This window comes from Myotis daubentonii, chromosome 12, assembly GCF_963259705.1.
Source record: "Myotis daubentonii chromosome 12, mMyoDau2.1, whole genome shotgun sequence".
NCBI lineage: Eukaryota > Metazoa > Chordata > Mammalia > Chiroptera > Vespertilionidae > Myotis > Myotis daubentonii.
The window spans coordinates 10,333,501-10,357,807 of record NC_081851.1 but is presented as its reverse complement, the minus strand read 5'-3'; the positions used below and the strand labels follow the sequence as shown (position 1 = coordinate 10,357,807).

At 43.0% G+C, this 24,307-nt stretch overlaps 2 protein-coding genes across 2 annotated transcripts in view; one reads left to right on the top strand and one right to left on the bottom strand.

The window, feature by feature from the left end:
- LOC132213853 (small ubiquitin-related modifier 2-like) overlaps positions 1-12,239 on the top strand; it is a 32,997-nt gene extending 20,758 nt beyond the window's left edge. The window contains exon 2 of the mRNA XM_059660756.1: positions 11,381-12,239. Coding sequence (XP_059516739.1) covers positions 11,381-11,738 — 358 coding nt within the window. The 3' untranslated portion in view covers positions 11,739-12,239. The remainder of the gene's footprint in view (positions 1-11,380) is intronic.
- The window catches only part of GPR45 (G protein-coupled receptor 45), a 93,852-nt gene that overhangs the window by 57,404 nt on the left and 12,141 nt on the right, over positions 1-24,307 (bottom strand). The window contains exon 2 of the mRNA XM_059658936.1: positions 23,818-23,934. The gene's annotated coding sequence lies outside the window, so the exon portion shown is untranslated. The remainder of the gene's footprint in view (positions 1-23,817; positions 23,935-24,307) is intronic.

Genomic DNA, 24,307 nt, shown 5'->3' with positions numbered 1-24,307 from the left:
ATGTTATTCGGCCATTAAGAAAGAAGGACCTTCTGACGCAGGCTCCCACATGGATGCTCCAACATGACATGCTCAGCAAAACAAGCCAGTTACAAAGGGACAAATGCTGTTTAATTCCACTTGTGGGAGGTACCTCAAGTAGTCAAATTTACTGAGACAAAAAGTAGAACGGTGGTTGCCAAAGGCTGGAGAAGGGGGAGACGCTGTTTAGTGAGTATTGAGTTTCAGTCTGAGAAGATGAAGAGGTTATGGAGCTGATGGTGTACAGCAATGCAAATGCACTTCATGCTGCTGGACCAGCCGTGGGCAAACTCCGGCCCACGGGCCAGATCCGCCCGTTTGAAATGAATAAAACTAAAAAAAAAAAAAAGACCGTACCCTTTTATGGAATGATGTTTACTTTGAATTTATATTAGTTCACACAAACACTCCATCCATGCTTTTGTTCCGGCCCTCCGGTCCAGTTTAAGAACCCATTGTGGCCCTCCCTGTGCTGGACTGTAGACTTAAAAAGGATTAGACTGGCACATTTTGTTATGTATATTTTACCACAATTTGAAAAAGGAAAAAACAGCTCTCCCAGTCAGAGGTCCCTCTCAGTCCTCAGCCTCTCCCACCGTGAAGAGCACCTGTGCCCTCCCCTTCGTGAGCAAAGGCCCACACGCTGCTCAGGGAGTGCTCACTTATTTCCATCCACTCGGCCATTTAATTACTTGGTGAGCACCTCCCTGCGCCTGTGCTTTTCTGACGCTGGGGCCACAGCAGGGAGGTGAACAAAAGCTGGCAGAAATCCTTGCCCCCTGTGGACCTGTCTGACATCCAAGGAGAGACCAGTGAGGGTCCCAGCAGCAAGGAGAGGGCACCTCACATTAGGGTACCGTGGGAGAACTAATGAAGATAGGGACAGATCAGGAAAACCACATGGGACAGCTCAGAAAACCAGGGTAACAATAGGGCTGCTACCACCTACAGGGTGGATGGCTGAGGGAAGGGAACCCAAGAGAAGAAAATGGTAAGAAAGGCTGTCATGAGAGAAACCCTGAATTTGATGGAGGGATGTAAGCACCCCCACACTCACCCCAGGCTATTCCACAGTCACCCCAGGCTCCCCACAGTCACCCCAGGCTGTCCCCACAGTCACCCCAGGCTCCCCACAGTCACCCCAGGCTATTCCACAGTCACCCCAGGCTGCCCCCACAGTCACCCCAGGCTATTCCACACTCACCCCAGGCTGCCCCCACAGTCACCCCAGGCTCCCCACAGTCACCCCAGGCTGCGCCCACAGTCACCCCAGGCTCCCCACAGTCACCCCAGGCTCCCCCACAGTCACCCCAGGCTGCTCCCACAGTCACCCCAGGCTCCCCACAGTCACCCCAGGCTCCCCACAGTCACCCCAGGCTGCTCCCACAGTCACCCCAGGCTGCGCCCACACTCACCCCAGGCTCCCCACAGTCACCCCAGGCTGCTCCCACAGTCACCCCAGGCTCCCCACAGTCACCCCAGGCTCCCCACAGTCACCCCAGGCTCCCCACAGTCACCCCAGGCTGCTCCCACAGTCACCCCAGGCTGCGCCCACACTCACCCCAGGCTGTCCCCACAGTCACCCCAGGCTGCCCCCACAGTCACCCCAGGCTGCTCCCACAGTCACCCCAGGCTGCGCCCACACTCACCCCAGGCTGTCCCCACAGTCACCCCAGGCTGTCCCCACAGTCACCCCAGGCTCCCCCACAGTCACCCCAGGCTGCGCCCACAGTCACCCCAGGCTGTCCCCACAGTCACCCCAGGCTGCCCCCACAGTCACCCCAGGCTGCTCCCACAGTCACCCCAGGCTGCGCCCACACTCACCCCAGGCTGTCCCCACAGTCACCCCAGGCTGTCCCCACAGTCACCCCAGGCTCCCCCACAGTCACCCCAGGCTGCGCCCACAGTCACCCCAGGCTGCCCCCACAGTCACCCCAGGCTGTCCCCACAGTCACCCCAGGCTCCCCACAGTCACCCCAGGCTGCGCCCACAGTCACCCCAGGCTGCGCCCACAGTCACCCCAGGCTGCCCCCACAGTCACCCCAGGCTGTCCCCACAGTCACCCCAGGCTGCTCCCACAGTCACCCCAGGCTCCCCACAGTCACCCCAGGCTGCTCCCACAGTCACCCCAGGCTCCCCACAGTCACCCCAGGCTGCTCCCACAGTCACCCCAGGCTCCCCACAGTCACCCCAGGCTCCCCCACAGTCACCCAAGAATCCCACAGGCAATAAACAGCTAACCTCACTCTCCTCCCCACTGGACCCCTGGGAGTGCCTTGGTAACCAAACTGAAGCAAATGACAATGCAAAAGAGCCCTTGGCTGCAAAGGCCGAGCACTGGGCAGTAGACATGGGGGGTTGGGGGGCGGTTCCTGGAGGGGCAAACAGAAGACGTTGGGCACCGGGAAGAAAGAATGAGTGGGCTGCCACCCTGGGCCTCGGCTCCAGGCAGCTGACTCAAGGCCAGGCAGTCTGTAGACAATAGCAGTCCAAGGGGAATCTGGGAATTTTTCTATCTTCAAGCCACCCAGGGAGCCACGCTCAGCCATTCCCAGCCTGAGAGCTGATGAGGAGACCAAGGTAAGTCAGGCTCAGTCTCAGCGGGTGGGGTTCAATGGGTCCAAGTATCCTAAACCAAAGTCTGGCCTAACCCCAGACCTGAACCACATCAAAGTTTGATTATTCAGCAAATAGTCACTTCCTAGCCCCACCCACCCTGGGAATGCTAGCCATGCCCAGGAGCCAGCAGAGGCCTGAAACAGGCCCAGAGGACGTGCCCGGGGAGCTGTGGCCCTCAGCCTGGGTTCCCAACGGAACCCCAACCCACCTATTAGGAATATTGCTTTTACAAGGTTCTGCTAAGGAAATGAGACTCAAAAATTAAGTGACTCATCTTAGGTAGCCTAGCTAGCTAATTAATTGCCGATCTGGTAGAATCCAGTTGTTTTGAAGTGCAGTCCATATTTTAGAAACACTTGCTTTCTCAGGTCAATGAAAGGACTCCGGGAAGCTTCACCATGTGAACATCGCGTCTGCCCCTTGACAACCGTAGCCCAGCGGCCCCTACATCATCAGTTCATTTCCTTTAATTGCTGAGTCGTAACAGCCCTTGGTTTCAGTGATTTTTTTATATTGTTTTTTAGTCTCTGTGTCATTTATTTCTGCTCTAATTATTATTATTTCCTTCCTTCTACTTACTTGGCTTTTCTTGTTCTCTTTCAAGTTCTTTAAATGGTTTATTATTAGTTTTTTCTGGTTTTTTTTGAAGTAGGCCTATAATTCTATGAACCTCCTTCTTGGGATTGCTTTTGCTATGTCCAGTGATTTTGTTGTGTGTTCATTTTAATTGGTTTCCAGGAAGTTTTTTATTTCTTTCTTGATCTCATTGGTAAACCATTCATTTTTTTAATACTATGCTATTTAGCCTCCATATGTTTGGATGTTTTTGAGTGTTTTTACTAGTTCATTTAATTTCATTCCATCATGATCTGAGAAGATGCTTAATATGATTTCAAAATTCTTGAATTTGTAGAGACTTGTTTTATGTCCTAACACATGGTCTATGTTTGAGAATGGCCATGTGTACTTGAGAAGAATGTATTTTCTACAGCTATGAGGTGAAATGCTCTATACATGCCAATTAAATCCATCTGATCCAGTGTGTCCTTTACAGTCACTGTTTCCTTGTTAATTTTTTTGTCTGGAAGATCTATCCAGTGAAGTCAATGGAGTGTTAAAGTCCCCTTCTATAACTGTATTGCTGTTAACCTCTCCCTTACATCCTTCAGAAGTTTTTTTTTTATATATATTTAGGTGTCCCAATATTGGTTGCATATATGTTTACCAGGGTTATACCCTCTTGTTGGATCAATCCCTTTAGTATTATGTAGTGACCTTTATGTATGAATGATTTTTTTCTACCATGACTTCTAATTCACTGATCCGATCCTCAGCTTCCCCTAATCTGCTGTGTATTCCTTCCACCGTGTTCTTTGTTAGTGCTATGCCATTCTTCATAGTTACTATACCTCTTCTCATGTTGTTGAGTATTTTTGTCATTATTCCGAACTCTATGTCTGATAAATTTCTTATCTCCATTTCATTTAGCTCTTCTTCTGGAGGAATTCTCTTGTTCTTTCATTTGCAGCTTGTTATTTTGTCTCCCATGTTTGGCTCCTGTTTGGGTTTGTGGCTTTGTATTAGGTACATCTACTACACCTCCCGATCTTTAGTGCAGGACAGTGTCAGATGTTTCTGACTGACTCGAGTACCCTGTTTGGAGCTATCGGCAATCCACAGTGTGTGGCTCCCTCTGCTGGGGCTGGGTGCCTTTTGGAAGGACCAAGATGTGCACAAGGTATGCTTTTCCTACCCTTGAGCCCAGAATTAGATCAGAGAAGGACTCAAAGCCTCCAAAGATGTGCCTCTGCCTGTAGTCTGATTGCTATTCAGTCTCGATTAGCCTTAGGCTATTGATCGCAGGGTGGGGTGAGACATTTTCCAATAGAATGGGACAATTGCTATTGCCTGCAGGCTGACTGTTATTCTCAATCTCTTAATGGGCCTCAGAAATGCCACAGGGTGGAGCAAGGTGTTTTACAGTAGGGTGGGACACCTCCCTTCCCCCAGGCAAAAAGCACGTGGAATAGCAAAAGTTTGTCTGAGAAAGATGTCTTCTGCAGTATGAGGGAATGACCAGCACGGGAAACCAGGGTGTGTGCCTTCTAAGCTCTAACCCCAGAGCCCCCAACCCTGGCTTCTGCTAACACAACTCCAGTCCACTCTGCCCTACCTCTTCTGGAGCCCAAGGTGAATGGCTGCATAGGAAATTTTGTGCATTGGCCCTTTAAGAGGGTGCCTGCCTTTCCAGCTGTCTCTCCTTGGCAGACAGCAACCCTGCTGCTTTTCACACCCTGATGTTCTATGGGTATCTTTCTCAGTTCTGGTGCTCTGGGCTGGGGAGCTCAGCTTAGGGTTTAAACCCCAGAGTTCTCCATGGGAACCCCCCCACATCTATAATATCCTTTTGGAACTTCAAATGCTGTCTGTGGGAGTCTGGCAAGTCCTTTAATGCCTCTGCACTTCCTACCAGTCTCTTTGTAGTCTCTACTTTCCATTCTTGGTTATCAGGGTTCTCTCCAGCTAGTCTTCAGTTGATTATTCAGGATGGTTTCTCTATATTTCAGTTTTAATTCCAGTTTTGTCTTGGGAGTGTGTCAGTGCAGCTTACACTTACTCTGCCGCCATTTTGGAATCATCAATTTTTAATTTTTTGGTGGAATTTCAATATTATTTTACCTAGTGGCTACACCAGTCTGCATTCCCACCAGCAGTGAAGTAGAGTTTCTTTTTCTCCACATCCTCACCAGCACTTGTTGATTGTTGACTTACTGATGGTAGCCATTTTGGCAGATGTGAGGTGATACCTCAATATAGATTTTATTTGCATCTCTCTGATGATTAGCGATGTTGACCATTTTTTCATATGTCTATTGGAGATCTGTATGTCCTCTTTGGAGAAGTGTCTATTCAGGTCTTTTGCCCATTTTAAAATTGGATTTTTTGTCTTCCTGGTGTTGAGTTATATGAGTTCTTTATATTTTCTGGAAATTAACTCCTTATCAGATGCATCACTGGAGAATATGTTTTCCCATACAGTGGACCCCCATATTTTTTAAATGGAATTATCTTTCATATCTGGCTTCCCCACTTCCTTCCATTGTCAATATTGAAGCAATATATGAAGATTTTACCTCTTAGTACACCTGGAATGAAAAGAATGATTCTTTCCATGTTCCATGCTTTTGACATGTTCAGAATATCACTATCCCTTGCTTGAATTATTTAAATGGCTTCTTAATTAGTCTTTATTTTTTTATTTTGTTTTATTGCTTAAAGTATTACAAAGAGTAGTACGTATGTCTCCTTTTTTCCCCCTTGACCTTCCCCCGGCCTCCACTACCCCCCAGTATCTTGTGTCCATTAGTTATGCTTATATGCATGCATACAAGTCCTTTGGTTGATCTCTTACCTCCCTCCCCCCATTCCTCCCCAGCCTTCCCGCTGTAGTTTGACAGTCTGTTCAATGCTGCTCTGCCTCTGTATCTATTTTTGTTCATTAGTTTATAATGGTCTTTATTATCCATAAATGAGTGAGATCCTGTGGTATTTTTCTTTCATTGACTGGCTTATTTCACTTAGCAAAATGCTCTTCAGTTCAATCCATGCTGTGGCAAATGGGTACGTATTCCATTGTGTAGATGTACCAGTTTTCTAATCCATTAATCTGTTGATGAGCATTTAGGCTGTTTCCAAATCTTAGCTATGGTAAATTGTGCTGCTATGAACATAGGGGTGCATATATCCTTTCTGATTGGTGTTTCTGGTTTCTTGGGATATATTCCTAGAAGTGGGATCACTGGGTCAAATGGAAGTTCCATTTTTAACTTTTTGAGGAAACTCCATACTGTCTTTGAGGAAACTCCACCAGTCTGCATTCCCACCAGCAGTGCAGGAGGGTTCCTTTTTCTCCACATCCTCTCCAGCACTTGTCGTTTGTTGATTTGTTAATGATAGCCATTCTGACAGGTGTGAGCTAGTACCCTCATTGTTGTTTTGATTCACATCTCTTGGATGATTAATGACTTTGAGCATGTTTTCATATGTTTCTTGGCTTTCTGACTGTCCTCTTTCAAAACGTGTCTATTTAGGTCCTTTGCCCATTTTTTGATTGGATTGTTTATCTTCCTTTTGTTAAGTTGTACGAGTTCCCTATAAATGTTGAAGATTAAACCTTTATTGGTGATAACATTGGAAAATATATTCTTCCATGCAGTGGACTTTCTTGTTGTTTTGTTGATGGTTTCTTTTGCTGTACAAAAGCTTTTTTATTTTGATATAGTACCATTTGTTTATTTTCTCTTTAGTTTCCAATGCCCTAGGAGCTGTATCCATGAAGAAATTGCTTCAGCATATGTCTAAAATTTTGTTGCCTTTGGATTCCTCTAGTATTTTTATGGTTTCCCATCTTACATTTAAGTCCTTTATCCATTTTGAGTTTATTTTTGTGTGTAGTGTAAGTAGGTGGTCTAGTTTCATTTTTTGCATGTATCTGTCCAATTTCCCAAACACCATTTATTGAAGAGACTGTCTTGACTCCATTGTATGTTATTGCCTCCTTTGTCAAATATTAATTGAGCATAGTGGTTCAGGTCAATTTCTGGGTTCTCTATTCTATTCCATTGATCTATATGACTGTTCTTGTGCCATACAGTGGCTTTGTAATACAGCTTGATATCTGGTATTGAGATTCCCTCCTACTTTGTTCTTCTTTCTCAGGATCGCTGCAGCTATTCAGGGTCGTTTTTCATTCCAGATGAATTTTTGGGGAGTTCATTCTAGGTCTGTGAAATAAGCTGTTGCTATTTTAAAGGGGAGTGCATTGAATTTATAGATTGCTATGGTTAGTATGGACATTTTAATGATGTTGATTCTACCAATCCATGAACATGGTATGTTCTTCCATCTGTTTATGTCTTCCTCTATCTCTTTTTTCAACATCCTGTAGTTTTCTGAGTAGATGTCTTTTACCTCCTTAGTTAAGTTTATTCTTAGGTATCTTAATTTTTTTGTGCAATGATAAGTGGGATTGTTTTTTTAATCTCTCTTTCTGTAAGTTCACTGTTGGTGTATAAAAATGCCATCAATTTCTTGGCATTAATTTTGTATCCTGCTATGTTGCTGAATTCATTTATTAATCCTAATAATTTTTGATGGAGTCTTTAGAGTTTTCTATGTACAGTATCATGTCATCGGTGAATACTAACAATTTTACTTCTTCTTTTCCAATTTGGATACCTTTTATTTCTTCTTCTTGTCTGATTGCATTGGCTAGCACTTCCAGTACTATGTTGAACAGGAGTGGTGAAAGTGGGCATCCCTATTTTGTTCCTGTTCTTCAGGGAAATGGTTTTAGTTTTTGCCCATTGAGTATGTTGTTGGTTTTTCACATAAGGCTTTTATTATGTTGAAATATGATCCTTCTATTCCCACTTTGCTGAGCATTTTTATCCGAAAGGGGTGTTGGACTTTGTCAAATGCCTTTTCTGCATCAATCGATACAATTATGTGATTTTTGTCTCTCAATTTGTTTATATGGTGTAACACATTTATTGATTTGTGGATATTGTTCCAGCCTTGCATCCCTGAAATAAATCCCACTTGTCATGGTGTATGATCTTTCTAATGTAATGCTGGATCCAGTTTGCTAGAATTTTGTTGAGGATTTTAGTATCTATGTTCATCAGGGATATTGGCCTGTAATTCTCTTTCTATTTTTATTGATTTTTTTTTTTACAGAGAGGAAGGGAGAGGGATAGAGAGTTAGAAACATCGATGAGAGAGAAACATTGATCAATTGCCTCCTGCACCCCCCGCCCGTCCCCCACTGGGGATGTGCTCACAACCGAGGCACATGCCTTTGACCGGAATCGAACCCAGGATCCCTGAGTCCGCAGGCCGAAGCTCTATCCACTGAGCCAAACCGGTTAGGGCTGTAATTCTCTTTCTTTGTGGTGTCTTTATCTGGTTTTAGGATTAGGGTAATGCTGGCTTCATAGAAAAAGCTTGGAATTGTGCTTTCCTCTTGCATTTTTTGGAATAGTCTGAGAAGGATTGGTTTTAGTTCTTCTTTGAATGTTCAGTAAAACTCCCCTGTGAAGCCATCTGGTCCAGGGTTTTTGTTTGCTGGAAGCATTTTGATTACTGTTTCAACTTCATCAGTAGTTATCGGCCTACTCAGGTTTTTTGATTCTTCCTGATTGAGTTTTGGAAGCTTGTATTTTTCTAGGAATGTGTCCATTTTGTTGAAGTTGTCCACTTTGTTGGAATAGAGTTGTTCATAGTATTTTTTTACAATCCTTTGTATATTCGTGGGATCAATTGTTACTTCACCTCTTTCATTTCTGATTTTGTTTATTTGAGTCCTCTCTCTTTGCTTCTTGGTGAGCCTGGCTAGAGGTTCATCAATCTTGTTTATCCTTAGAAGAACCAGCTCTTGGTTTCATTGATCTTTTGTATTTTTTTTGTTGTTCTCTATGTCATTTATTTCTTCTCTGATCTTTATTATCTCCTTCCTTCTGGATACTGTGAGCTTTTCTTGTTTCTCTCTTTCTAATTCTTTAAGTTTCAGGGTTAGGTAATTTATTACCATTTTTTCTTGTTTTTTTGAGGTATGCTTGTAGATCTATGAACTTCCCTCTCAGGACTGCTTTCATTGTGTCCCATAGATTTTGGATTGTTGTGTTTTCATTGTAATTTGTTTCCAAGGTGCTTTTTATTTCTTCTTTGATCTCTTTGGTAACCCAATCATTGTTTAATAGCATGCTATTTAGCCTCCAAGTGTTTGATTTTTTTCCCATTGTTTTTATTGTAGTTGATTTCTAGTTTGATGCCACTGTCATCTGAGAAGATGCTTGTTATGATTTCTATCCTCTTGAATTTGAAGAGACTTTGCCTATGTGCTAATATGTGGTCTATCTTTGAAAATGTCCCATGTGCACTGGAGAAGAATGTATATTCTGTGGCTTTGGGGTGAAATATTCTGAAGACTAGAGGCCCAGTGCACAAAAATTTGTGCACTCGGGGGGAAGGGGGGTCCCTCAGCCTGGCCTGTGCCCTCTCACAGTCTGGGACCCCTCAGGAGCTAACGCCTTGCTGGCTTAGGCCTGCTCCCAGGTGACAGAGGGCAGGCACAATCCCTAGGTGCAGCCCCTGGTCGGGCTCAGAGCAGGGCCGATTGCGGAGTTGGGGCGCCGCCCCCTGCCATGCACAGAGCAGGGCGATCGGGAGGTTGTGATGCCACCCTCAGTCACGCTCAGGGTAGGGCCAATTGGGGGGTTGGGGCACTGTCCCCTGTCACACTTAAGGCAGGGTCGATGGGGAGGTTGCGGCGCCACCCCCTTTCACGCACAGAGCAGGGCCCATCAGGGGTGTTGGGGCTCCGAACCCTGTCACACACAGAGCAGGGTCGATCAGGGGGTTGGGGAGCTCCCCCCTGTCACGCACAGAGCAGGGTCGATCAAGGGGTTGGGGAGCTCCCCCCTTCAGCACAGAGCAGGGCCCATCAGGGGGTTGAGGAGCTCCCCCCTGTCACTCACAGAGTAGGGCCGATAGGGGAGTTGGGGCACCGCCCCCTGTCACACACAGAGCAGGGCAGATCAGGGGGTTGGGGCGCTGTCCTCTATCACCCACAAAGCAGGGCCAATCAGGGGGTTGGGGTGCCGCCACTCTCACACTCAGGGCAGGGCCGATGGGGAGGTTAGGCTCTACCCTGTCACACACAGAGAAGGGCCCGTGGGGGGGGGGGGGTTGGGGCGCCGCACCCTGTCACACACAGAGCCGCAGGGCGATCAGGGGGTTTGGGCGCTGCCCCTTGTCACACTGATCCCGGTGCCAGGAGGCCTCGCGGCTCTGCTGATCCCTGTGCTGGGAGGCTTATTACCCTTTTACTATATAGGGTAGAGGCCTGGTGCACGGGTGGGTGCCGGCTGGTTTGCCCTGAAGGGTGTCCTGGATCAGGGTGTGGGTCCCCACTGGGGTGCCTGGCCAGCCTGGGTGAGGGGATGATGGCTGTTTGCAGCTGGTCACACACCCTTCAGGGTGGGGGTCCCCACTGGGGTCCCTGGCCAGTCTGGGTGAGGGGCTGAGGGCTGTTTTCAGGCTGGGGGTGACTGAAGCTCCCAACCGCTCCTTTTTTTCTTCTTTTTTTTTTTATTCTGGGCCTGCTTTAGCTTTGAGGTTTGGCTCCAGCTCTTAGGCCTCTGCTGCTGAAAGTAGGTTTCTGGCCTATGCTTACAATGTTGCGATCCTGCTGGCTGAAGCCCGGAGGACTAAAGCAGGTTTCTGGGGTTTTGTTTAGCTTCTATATTTGTTACATAGTTGCTTAGAGTTGCAGCTCAGAGGCTTGCAGCGGCAGGCAGGGAACGTTGGAGTCCTCCGTCACTGAAGCAAGCAAGCCTCATGTTAGTTTCAAGCTGCCTGGCTGCCGGCCACCATCTTGGCTGGCAGTTAATTTGCATATTCCCCTGATTAGCCAATGGGAAGGGTAGCGGTCATATGCCAATTACCATGTTTCTCTTTTATTAGCTAGGATGTCAATTAAGTCCATCTGATCTAGTGAGTCATTTAGGATTGCTGTTTCCTTGTTGATTTTTTGTTTAGAGGATTTATCCAGTGGTGTCAGTGGGGTATTAAAGCCCCCTACTATGATTGTATTGCTATCAATCTCTCCCTTGATATCTTTCAGAAGCTGTTTTATGTATTTGGGTGCTCCTGTATTGGGTGCATATATGTTTATCAGAGTTATATCTTTTTGTTGGATCTGGTACCTCTTTTGTGAAGCGGCAGCTGAGGAGACTCTGGCGCTCGTCCTGGACAATGAAAAGCCCAGGGAAGAACTCAAGACTGAGAACAACAATCATATTAATTTGAAGGTGGCGGGGCAGGATGGTTATGTGGTGCAGTTTAAGATTCAGAGGCGCACGCCCCTTAGTAAACTAATGAAAGCCTATTGTGAACGACAGAGTTTGTCAAGGAGGCAGGTCAGATTCCGATTTGAAGGGCAACCAATCGATGAAACAGACACACCTGCACAGTTGGAAATGGAGGATGAGGATACAACTGATGTGTTCCAGCAGCAGACGGGAGGTGTCTACTAAAAAGGGAGCCTGCTACTTTACTCCAGAACTCTGTTCCTCCAGACCAAGAAGACATTCTCAATTAGAAAACTACAATTTGGTTTCAACACATCTGACGACTACAGTATAATTTTCTCTATTCTTTCACTTTCCTCTTCCTCATTCCTTTATTGTACATAAAGTGACCGATGTATGTGCACAAGCATTTGCATTTTTTAAAACTAAATGGCCAATGGTATGTTTTGATCTACATCAAATGGAGATGGGATGGGGAAAAAATACTGGTTCTATAAAAACACCCCCTTTCTCCATTAGTGGCATGCTCACCCAGCTCCGATCTTTATATTCCAGTAAGTTATTTTGCTCTCACTGTTTAACAAAAAAATAACAATATAAAAATTCTTGCATACCTTGTTTGATTGGAAAATTTTAATGGTTTTCATTTATCATTGAAAAACCAAGGACAATTTTATAACTTTTTTGTACATAGCTGTTACATGTAGGGCAATCTGAATTAAAGTAGGGATAAATTACTCTAAAATTATGAATCCTAGATAGTTTTCCCTTCAGGTCGCTTGTCTTGTTGTTTAAATAAACTTCTTATTAAAAAAAAAAGATTTCTTGGCTCTGTGGCCCAGGAAGGCGAGCAGGCTCATCAGTGATGGGCGAAACTGGAACTCGCTTCATCAGGAACCAGGAAGTATGGCAGTGGAACATTTGTTTACTTGTAGAAAATGTAACAGTTTCAAGAGATTCTGTTCTGTTCTTGGCTCCCCTCAAAGTCCAGCGAAGGAAATTTTACATCTATCATGCTTGCCTTTAAGTTAATTTTGGAGACCCTCTAAGCAAAGCTCCCCTGCCTTTCATCAGATCTACCTGTCATATCTAATATGGACAGTTCATACTTTGGGATGTAGGTACTTTCTCTATAAGGCAAGCATGTCAAACTCGCGGCCAGAGGATGAGGCATACAGCCCACCAGCCGTGAGTTTGACATGTTTGCGGTAAAGAGTGGGCGAGGTAGTGAAAGCATGAGAAGTGAGGGAAGCCCCGCTGTTGTGGCTCAGTAGTTGAGCATCAACCTATGAACCAGGAGTTCACAGTTCAATTCCCAGTCAGGGCACATGCCATGTTGCGGGCTCAATCCCCAGTAGGGGGCGTGCTGGAGGTAATTGATCAATGATTCTCTCTTATCATTGATATTTCTCTCTCTCCCTCTCCCTTCCTCTCTATAAAATCAATAAAAACATAATTTAAAAAAAAGTTAGGGAAGAGAGAAACTGCTTGGATTTTAAGTCTTAGCTTTGCTGCCTACTAGCTATGTAAACTCTGAACAAATTATTTAACTTTTTTGTACCTCAGATTCTTCATTTTCAAAATGCATGTAATTATAGAACCTACAGAGAATCACATAAAAATGCTTGGCCACAACCAGAAACAAGAAATTATGAGGAAGGAAAAATAATCTCACATGTAAAGCCAAATATTGAACAAATATAGTAAATCACACATTTAAAAAGCTATTATGAAGGTTAAAAATGTATCAAACTCAACTGAAACTATAATAAGTAGGAGATATAAAACACAAAAAGATCTAAAATATTACATCAATAACATAAAGAATGGAAGGTGGAGTAAAAAAATTGTCCTTATAGGATATATTCAAACTTTAAAACCTAACAACATAAAATAGATATAGAATTATATACATAAACCTCATGGTTAGCACACAGCAAAAACCTACAAAAGCTGCACAAAGACTAAAGAGAGCCCAGCTGGTGTGGCTCAGTGGTTGAGCATCGACCTGTGAACCAGGAGGTCATGGTTTGATTCCGGGTCAGGCCACATGCCTAGATTGTGGGCTCAATCCCCACTGTGGGGTATCCAGGAGGCAGCTGATCGACAATTCTCTTTCATCATTGATGTTACATGTCTCTCTGCCTCTCCCCGCTCTATTCCTCTCTGAAATCAATAAAATACATTTTTTAAAAAAGAATAAAGAGAATGGAAGGAAACAAAGCACTAAAGAAAACCATCAGACCACAAGCAAGGGAAGAGATCAAGAAAAGAAGAAAGAAAAAGAGAACTATAAAAACAACTCCCCAGAATTAAAAAAAAATAGCAAAAAGTACATACTTATCAATAATTATCTTAAAAGTAAATGATTAAATTATCCAATAAAAAGATATAATGTAGTTGAATGCATTAAAATAATTTATTAGTATGCTGCATGCAAGACTCACTTCAAATCAAAAGACACATACAAACTGAAAGTGAAGGAATGGAAAAAATATTTTATGCAACAGAAATGAAAGGAACGCTCTGATAGCAATACTCGTATCAGACAAAATAGACTTTTAAACAAAGAAATGTGTAAAAAGGCAAAGAAAGACTACATAATTATAAAATGGTCAGTTCAAGAAGAGGATATAACTATCATAAGTATCCATGTACCCAACATAGGAGCACCTAATATATGAAACAGTTATTAATGGACATAAAGAAAGAAATCCACAGTAATACAATAATAGTAAGGGATCTTAATGCCCTACTCACATCAATGATAAATCATCGAGACATAAAATTAATAAAAAATAATGGCTTTAAATATTACATTAGATCAGATCAACTTAGCATATCCATATCACATTTCATCTTAAAAACTGCAGAATATACTTTTTTCAACTGCACATGAAACATTCTACAGCATAAATCACAAGCCTCAATAAATTAAATTTCAATCAAGAAGACTGAAATCATATCCAACATGTTTTCTGACCATAATGCGTGAAACTAGAAATCAACTACAGGAAGAAAACTGGAAAAAATCTACAAATATGTGTAGATAAAAACAACATGCTACTAAACAACCCATGAATCAAAGAGGAAATCAAATAGGAAATAAAAATCTACCTTGAAACAAATGAAAACACTACTTTTCAAAATTTATGGTATGTAGCAAAAGCAGTTCTAAAAAGGAAGTTCATAGTTATACAGGCCTACCTCAAGAAACAAGAAAAATCCTAAGTAAACAATCTACTTTTCACCTAAAGGAATTATAAAAAGAAGAACAAACAAAACCCAAAGTAAAAGTAAGGGAGGAAATAGGATCAAAGTGGAAATCAAAATATAGAAATTTTAAAAACAACATAAAAAATCAATACAATTAAGATTCTTTGAAAAGACAAACAGAATCAACAAATCTTTAGCCAAACTCATCAAGAAAAAAGAGTCCAAATAAATAAAATCATAAATAAAAGAGAAGTTACAAACGACACCACAGAAATACAAAGAATACTAAAAAATACTACAAACAATTATATGGCAACCAATTTGTTAACCTAGAAGAAATGGATACGTTCTGGAAGTATATAACCTTCCAAGAATGAACCATGGAGAAATACAAAATCTAAACAGACCATTTACCAGCAATGAAATTGAAACAGTAATAATTTTTTAAAAAGACTCCCAACAAATAAGAATCTAGGGCCAGACAACTTCACAGCTCAATTCTACCAAAAATTTAAAGAAGAAAGAATGCCTTTTCTTCTTAAATTATTTCAAAAAAGTGAAGAGAAAGGAGTTCTTCCAAACTCATTCTATGAAGCCAACATTACCTTGATACAGACAAAAACATTACAAAAAAATTACAAGTCAATATCCTTGATGAACATATACAAAAATTATCAAAAAAATGTTAGCAAACTGATTCAACAAACATTAAAAGCATTTTACACCATGATCAAGTGGGATTTATCACAGGGATGCAAGTATGGTTCAATGTCTGTAAATGAATCAACATGACATACATCATGTTAACAAAATAAAGGATTGAAACTTCTGGTCAAGATGGCAGTAAATAAATGTGGTACTCAGATCTTCCCACAACACAACAAAATACACCTCAACTACAGAACAAGCATCACTCAGAACCACCTGGAATTTAGCTGAATGGAAGTCCTACAACTAGGGATTTAAAGAAGCCACATTGAGACTGGTAGGAGGGGCGGATACATGGGACAGGCTGGTTCCACACCCACAAGTTGTAGATAACAATCAGGAGGGATCGGCTGCAAAGATCTCTCCTGAGAAGTGAGGGGTCCCAGCCCATGCGAGGCCCCCAAGCCCAGGGTTCCAGAGACAGGAAGAGAAGTCCCCATAACTTCTGTCTGTAAAAACAGACGGGCATTGTGGCTGAGATGGAGGGCTGCTAGAGTCACAGGCAGTTCCCTTTCAAGAGCCCACACAAAGATTTACTCAGACTTTCTTCCTCTGAGCTCCAGCACTGGAGCAGCAGCTTGAAAGGAGCCAGGGGCATACAGATAGGAATTGAATTGTCTGGCATCAGGTTGAGAGCTGGTGGGCAGCTTTCTGCCAGACAGAAATGCTAGCAGAGGCCATTGTTCCTTTTCTGAGAACCTCTCAACAGAGCCAGCAGTTGGATGCCATATCTAAATCTCCATCAATCTGACTCACAATGTTCACCCAACCCTGGTGATTCCCTTCCCAACTTCCCTACCCAAACTGTTTCTGGTGTCTTTTCCATACAAATGGCCTCTTTTGCATCATGCTATGGACTTTTCTAAAATTTCTCAAACAAGCAGCATCTGGCCTCTATGTACACTGTACTTCTTGCTAAGTGACCCCAGACTCAACACCAGCAGCAGTCCACCTTGGTTCATAGCTTGACCTCTCCTGGGCACTCCAAGCCCAACACAAATAGCAGCCATCTGAAGATCATTCTGTAGCTAGTGTTGGGTGGCCTGAGGCAAGGCACATGTGGTGGCTGACCTTGCATCTCCTGAGGGGCCCCAGAGCCAGTGCATTGGTGGATAGCTTCAGCCCAGGCTGGATTACAACCCCACCACCTCCATGAGTGGCACACTCAGGGCGTGGACTTGGTGAGCACCAAAGCCAAAATGAAGCAAGTCCTGCTTCATGGGGTCTACTCCTACACAGCAACTCTTCTGCTATAGTTGTGGCCAGTTCCCACAGCCAGTTGGCCTGGGGTTCAATTCCTCCCAGTGACACCAACAGCAATCAAGACTCAACTATAACAAGACAGTGCACACAGCCCACACAGAGGCACACCTGGAGCACTGAGCTCAGGTGACAAAGGAGGCTGCACTACTGGGCCCTACGCAAGGTCACTCTACCAAGTCTAGGAGATATAGCAGCTCTACCTAATACATAGAAACAAACACACGGAAGCAACCACAATGCAGAGACAAAGAAACAGGTCCCAAAAGAAAGAACAGAAATCTTCAGAAAAAGAGCTAAATTAAATGGAGCCAAGCAAACTACCAGATACAGAGTTCAAAACAATGGTCATAAGGATGCACAAGGAACTTAGTGGTAACTTTAAGGAACTTAGTGAGAATTTCAACAGCATGAAAAATGATATCTATAATAATAAAAGTGTAATGTGCTAATTAGACAGGATGTTCTTCTGAACAACCTTCCAGACAAAGCCGTGGCGGCAGGGGCCAAGGTGGCTGTTGCAGCAGCAGGGGCCAAGTCCCTTGCACAAATTTCATGCATCAGGCCTCTAGTAGAAACCATAAACAAGAATCAGTCAGAAATAAAGGATACACGTATTGAAATGAAGAATAATTTAGAGGAAACCAACAGTAGAGTAGATGAAGCCAAGAATTAAATCAGCAATTTGGAATATAAAAAAAGCAAAAAACACCCAATCAGAACAGCAAAAAGAAAAAAGAATTAAAAAAATGAAGACAGTATAAGGAGCCACTGGGGCAACTTCAGGCATATCAACATTTGCATCATGGGGGTACTGGAAGGAGAAGAGATGGGGAAAGAAATTGAAAACCTTTTTGAAAAGAATAATGTCAGGAAATTTCCCTAAACTGGTGAAGGAAATAGACATACAAGTCCAGGAAGCACAGAGTCCCAAACAAAATGAACTCAAAGAGGCCCACTCCAAGACATATCATAATTAACACATTGTTTGCGGGTAGTTTTTATCGCGCGCTAACAGGTGGCGCGGGCCATTTTTGCTAATTTTTTGTGCAAGTGGCAACGTTCAGTAAAATTACGATAACTTTAGTTTACGTATTTATACGTTACCTGCATTCTACTGCTAGTCTATAAAAAACGTATTAATACGTGTCCCACACTCTACTGCCAGTCAACGTAAAACGTATAAGTAAAACGTATAAATATGTTTCCCGCATACAATGTGTTAAAATGCAAAAGGTTAAAGACAAAGAGAGACTCTTAAAAAGAAGCAAGAGAAAAGCAGTTAGTTACCTACAAGGGAGCTCTCATAAGAGTGTCAGGTGATTTCTCAACAGAAACTTTGCAGACTGGAAGAGAGTGGCAAGAAATATTCAAAGTGATGAAAAGCAAGGACCTACAACCAAAATTACTCAATCCAACAAAGCTATCGTTTAGAATTGAAGGACATATAAAGAGCTTCTCACATAAGAAAAAGTTAAAGGAGTTAGTTCATCATCACCAAATAAGTATTACATGAAATGTCAAAGGGTCTTCTTTAAGAAGAAGGAAAAAAGATCAAAAAATGAAAAATAAAATGGCAAGAAACACATATCTATCAACAATTAAATCTAAAAAACAAAATAAATTAATAAGCAAAGCATAAATAGATTTATAGGTACAGAGAACATTTTGACAGTTGCTACATAGGAGGGTGTTGGGGAGATGGGTGAAAGGGTAAGTGATTAAAAAGTAAAAATTGGTTGTTATAGAACAGTCATGGGGATGTAAAGTACAGCATAGGATTTATAATTAATAATCTACATATATAAAAGCCTAAGTGACCGGCCAGTAGCTATGATGTGCACTGACCACTAGAGGGCAGACACTCAATGCAGGAACTGCCAAACCGTGGTCACTTGGCACCTGGAACCAAAGAGGAGGGAGCCTGATTCCAGGGGGCATCACCCGAGAACTGTCCTCTCACAATCTGGGATCCCTCGGGGGATGTCGGAGAGCTGGTTTTGGCCCGATCCTCACAGGCCAGGCCAGGGGACCCTACTGGTGCATGAATCTGTGCACCAGGCCGCTAATATTCTAATTACTATGTATGGTGTCAGATGGGTATGAGATTTATTGGGATGATCACTTAGTAAGTTTTATAATGTCTAATCATGAGAGCGTATGCCTGAAACTAATAGAATATTGTATGTCAATTGTAATTGAAAAATTAAAAAATGATTAAATAAGTAAATAAATAAAGACTAGAAACAATATAATCATCTCAATAGATGCAGAAAAAGCATTCGACCAAGTTCAACATCCTTTTATGGTAAAAACTCTCAACCAAATAGATATAGAAGGAACATATCTCAACATAATAGAGGCTATATATAACAAACCCACAGCTAATATCATACTTAATGCTTAAAAGCTGAAAGCTTTTCCTCCAAAATTAGGAACAAGCCAAGGATGCTCACTACCACCACTTCTATTCAACACAATATTGGAAGACCTAGCCATAGCAACCAGACAATAAAAGAAAGAAAAGGCATCTAAATTGGAAAGGAACAAGTAGAACTCTCATTATTTGCAGATGGCATAATATTATTTATAGAAAACCCTAAGGACTACACCAAAAAACTATTAGAACTAATAAATGAATTCAGTAAAGTTTCAAGACACGGAAGCAATATACAGAAATATGTTGCATTTCTATACACCAATAACAAATGATAAGAAAACAATCTCATTTATAATTGCACCAAAAAAGCATAAAATACATAGAAATAATTTTAACCAAAGAGATAAAAGACCTTTACTCTGAAAACTATAAAACATTGAAGAAAATACAAAATAAATAAAAGGCTATACCTTGCTCATGGATTGGAAGGATTAATATTGTCAAATTGTCCTTATTACCTAAAGCAATTACAGATTCAGTGCAATCCCTAACAAAATACAAATAGCTTTCTTCTCATAATTAGAGCAACTAATCCTAAAGTTTATAGAGAACTACAAAATATTCCAAATAGCCAATGCAATCTTGAGAAAGAATATAGTGGGAGGTATCAAATTAATCAAAGTACACTATAAAGCTACAATAATCAAAGCAGTATGGTTCTGGCATAAAAACAGATATACAGAAGCAGATGCATAGAATGGAAGATAATAGAGAGCCAGAATTAAATCCTTACTTATATGATCAATTAGTCTATGAAAAAGGAGGCAAGGATATGCAATTGGTAAAGACAGTCTCTTCAATAAGTAGCCTTGGGAAAACTGGGCAGATACATAAAAAAAGGTACATTGGGGCACTTTCTTACACCATATACAAAAATAAAACTCAAGTGCATTAAAGACTTAAATGTAAGAACTGAACCATAAAACTTTTAGAAGAAACCATAGGCAGTAAACTCTTTGACATTGCTCTTTGTAATATCTTTTTGGATAGGTCTCATCAGGCCAGAGAAATAAAAGGAAAAATAAAAAAATGGGACTACAACAAACTAAATATTTTTTGCACAGTGAAGGAAACCATCAACAAAACAAAAAGAAAACCTAATGAATAGAAGATATTTGCAAATGATACATCTTATAAGGGGTTAATATCTACACTATATAAGGAACTCATACAACTTAACACCAAAAATATAAATAATCCAATAAAAAAAAACGTCAGAGTACCTGAACAAATATTTCTTGACAAAAGACATACAGTTGGCCAACAGACATATAGAAAGAGGCTCAACATCACTAATTATTGGGGAAATGCAAATTAAAATAATGAGATATCACCTCACACCTGTCAGAATGGCTATCATCAACAAATCAGCAATAACAAGTGTTGGTGAGGATGTGCACTATTGGTGGGACTGTAAATCGGTGAAGCTACTATAGAAACAGTATGGAGCTTCCTCAAAAAATTAAAAATAGAGCTGCCATACCATCCAGCAAATTCATTTGTGGGTATTTATCCGAGGAAAACAAAAACACTAATTCAGAAAGATATATGCACCGCTATGTTCATTGCAGCATTATTTCCAATAGCCAAAATGTAGAAGCAGCCCAAGTGCCCACCAATAAATGGATGATAAAGATGTGGTATATATAAATATACAATAATTTGTTATTCAGCAATGAAAAAGAAGGAAATCTTACCCTTTGTGACAGCATGGATGGACCTAGAAGGTATTAAGCTAAGGGAAATTAGTCAGACAAAGACAAACACCATATTATTTCACCTATTTGGAATCTAAAAACAAAACAAACAGAGGAATAAACAACACAAAACAGAAACAGACCCTGAGATATAGAGAACAAGCTGATGGATGCCAGAGGGGAGAGGGGTGAAGGGAGAGGAATAAAAATTAAAAAGTAGTAAAGAAGACAAGATTAGGTTCTAGAACTAAACTTCTATGTACATTATATACACACACGAATATGCATACATACATACACATATATTCAAAATAATGTAATGTATGAGTCTTATTTGTATCCTGACTCAAAGAAATCAAATTAAAAAGACATTAATGAGAAAAAAACCCCAAAAAAGACATTAATGATACAACTGGGGACATTTAAGTAGTGTTGTGTATTTGATGATATTTAGGTGTTACATGTTATTTTTTTAATGCTTGGAATTGTCTGTGGCACTCAGTAAATGTTAATTTTCAATGTTTTCCACCAAAGTGCCCTGAATAGTAGAACATTTATGAGGCCTGGTGAATACCCCAAATTAGCCTCTATTTGCTTGAAATTTCTTTGAAGCATCCTATATAATAAAGAGGTGATATGCAAATTAACCCTCACGCCCTCACAAGATGGCTGCCTATGACCAGGCCAGCAGGGGGGTTAGTGAGGGATGACCAAACGACTGAACAAGCAGGCTGCATGGAGCAACCAGGCTGGTGGTGCTGGGGGGGGGGGGGTGGTTAGTGAGGGATGACCAAACAACTGAACAGCAGGCTGCATGGGGTGACCAGACCAGCGGGAGGGGGGGCCATGAGGGGTGACCAGGCCGGCAGTAGGGAGGCAGTTGGGGGTGACCAGGCCAGCAGGGGGGACAGTTGGGGGTGACCAGGCCGGCAGGGGAGGCAGTAAGAGGTGACCAGGACAGCAAGGGAGGCAGTTGGGGGCACTTTGGCTGGTAAGGGGGGCAGTGAGGGGTGACTAGGCTGGTGGGGGAGGCAGTTAGGAGCAACCAGGCTGGCAGGGATGGGGCAGTTGGGGGGGGTCTGGCCAGCAGCGGGGGCCAGTTAGGGGTGACCAGGCAGGCGGGGGAGGGGGGTAGTTAGGGGTGATCAGGTCTGCATGCAGAGGCAGTGAGAGGTGATCAGGCCGGCAGAAGGAGGCAGTTAGGGGTGACCAGGCAGGCAAGCAGGTGAGCGATTAGGAGCCAGAGATCCAGGATTGTGAGAGGGATGTCCGGGTGCTGGCATAGGCCCAATCCCCGGGAGCCTAAACCGGCAGCCGGACATCCCCCAAGGGGTCCTGGATTGGAGAGGGTGCAAGCTGTGCTGAGGGGACCTCCTCCCCATGCACAAATTTTGTGCACCAGGCCTCTAGTTCTATTTGATATTAAACTAGAGGCCCGATACACGAAATTCATGCAAGAGTAGGCCTTCCTTCCCCCAGGCTGCTGGCACTGACTTCCTTCTGGCACCTGGGACCTGGGCTTCCCTTTGGAACCTGGGCTTCCCTCCAGCTGCCAGCAGGCACCCAGAACCTGGACTTCCTTCGCAGCCCCTGCTTCATCTGGAAGGTCATCTGGAAGGATGTCCGGAAGGACGTCTGGTCTAATTAGCATATTACGCTTTTATTATTATAAACTAGAGGCCTGGTGGACGAAATTCGTGCACGAGGGGCAGGAGGTCCCCTCAGCCCAGCCTGCACCCTCTCACAAATCTGGGACCACTGGCTCCTAACTGCTAGCCTGCCTGACTGCCTCATCACCCCTAACCACTCATCTGCCTGTCTGATCACCCCAACCCCCTGCCTGCCTCATAGCCCCTAACCACTCTGCCTGCCTGCCTGATCCCTCCTAACCATTTGCTTGCCTGCCTAACTGCCTCTGCCTCGGCCCCTGTCACTGCAGCTTCATCTGGAAGGACTTCTGGAATGACATCTGGAAGGTCCTTTGGTTTTCTGGTCTAATTAGCATATTACACTTTTATTATTATATGTAAGTTTTGCTTTCTATTCCAAGATAAGTTGAGTTTCTTTTAATGTCTGGCTAATATTTCTTCTGAGAAAAATATTTAAGGAAAGTATATACTCTAAAAGATGCTTCCTTCTATGTTGTCCGCTTGGCATAGGGTGGCACCTCCTAGTTGCACACTCCTACAGTTTGAGGGGCAGAGTTGCAGTGGCCCTTGAGCCAAAGATGCGGAGGACTGGAGCCCAGGCCAGCCAGCAAGTGGTTCTCACTGATGAGAGCTGGGTGGGGCTGAGGCAGCCCATCACCCCACCCACTGACCCTTCCTAACAGGTTCACAACCTCAGTCCATCATTTCTCACTTGGGAGGGCTGGCCTCTTACTGCACGTGTGGAATATGGGAAATGCAAGCGTGGAAATAAAAATCTGGGCTATGGTCATCAATACAATAGGGCAAAAGAGAGCTATAAAACAATGTGCTATAATACTGTGATTAGAGCTTCATGCATTGAGCTCTCTCCTGCCCTCCCTCCAAAGTAACGAAACAGTTTAACATACAAAGTAGTGACTTCATCCTTCATCATGTGGTGTTCAATGAGTGGGTAATTATGGCAACAGCACACGGTTCATGGATGTCGAGTTCAGGATTAAGAGAAAGTGACGGGGAAAGGCACCTGAAGGACCATGGGGTCACAGCATTGCAGAGTTGGGGGACCCTGGCGACTGTGCTCTCCACATCCCCTTTTACAAAAGATAACACTGAGACTCAGAGGGGGTCAATGACCTGCAAGTGTCAGACGTTTAGACAGAGGTGGAGTCAGAAATAAAACCCAGGTTCCCCTCTCCTATTTAATGCTCTTTTCAACTCACATGCTGGCTCTGGGAAACTGCATGAGGCAGAACATTCTAGAAAGTTTTCCGCATGGCAAGTAGACTTAGTTAACAAAACCTGCTGCGATGGAGAACACTGCTCTTGTGACTTACACGGTTGCTTGTCCATTCATTGCCTGTGGACTCGGAAAGTCATGGCCGTTGAATATCAACAGTAATCAGCAATGAACTTCTGAAAGTTTTTCTTGTTTTATCCATTTTGTTCCTTTGCTGTAGCAGAGAGAAAAAATTAGCAAGTGCATAAATTAGGATTTTAACTTGCTGTTGATAAGGCTAATGGTTTCTTTTTTTTTTTTATTTTATTTTATTTTATTTTTTTTATTTTTTTTTAATCTTTATTGTTCAGATTATTACATTTGTTCCTCTTTCCCCCCCCCCCCCCATAACTCCCCTCCTCTCAGTTCCCGCCCCACCCTCCGCCCTCACTCCCCACCCACTGTCCTCTTCCATAGGTGCACGATTTTTGTCCAGTCTCTTCCCGAATCTACCACACCCCTTTCCCCCCCCAAGAATAGTCAGTCCATTCCCTTTCTATGTTCCTGATTCTATTATAATCACCAGTTCATTCTGTTCATCAGATTAT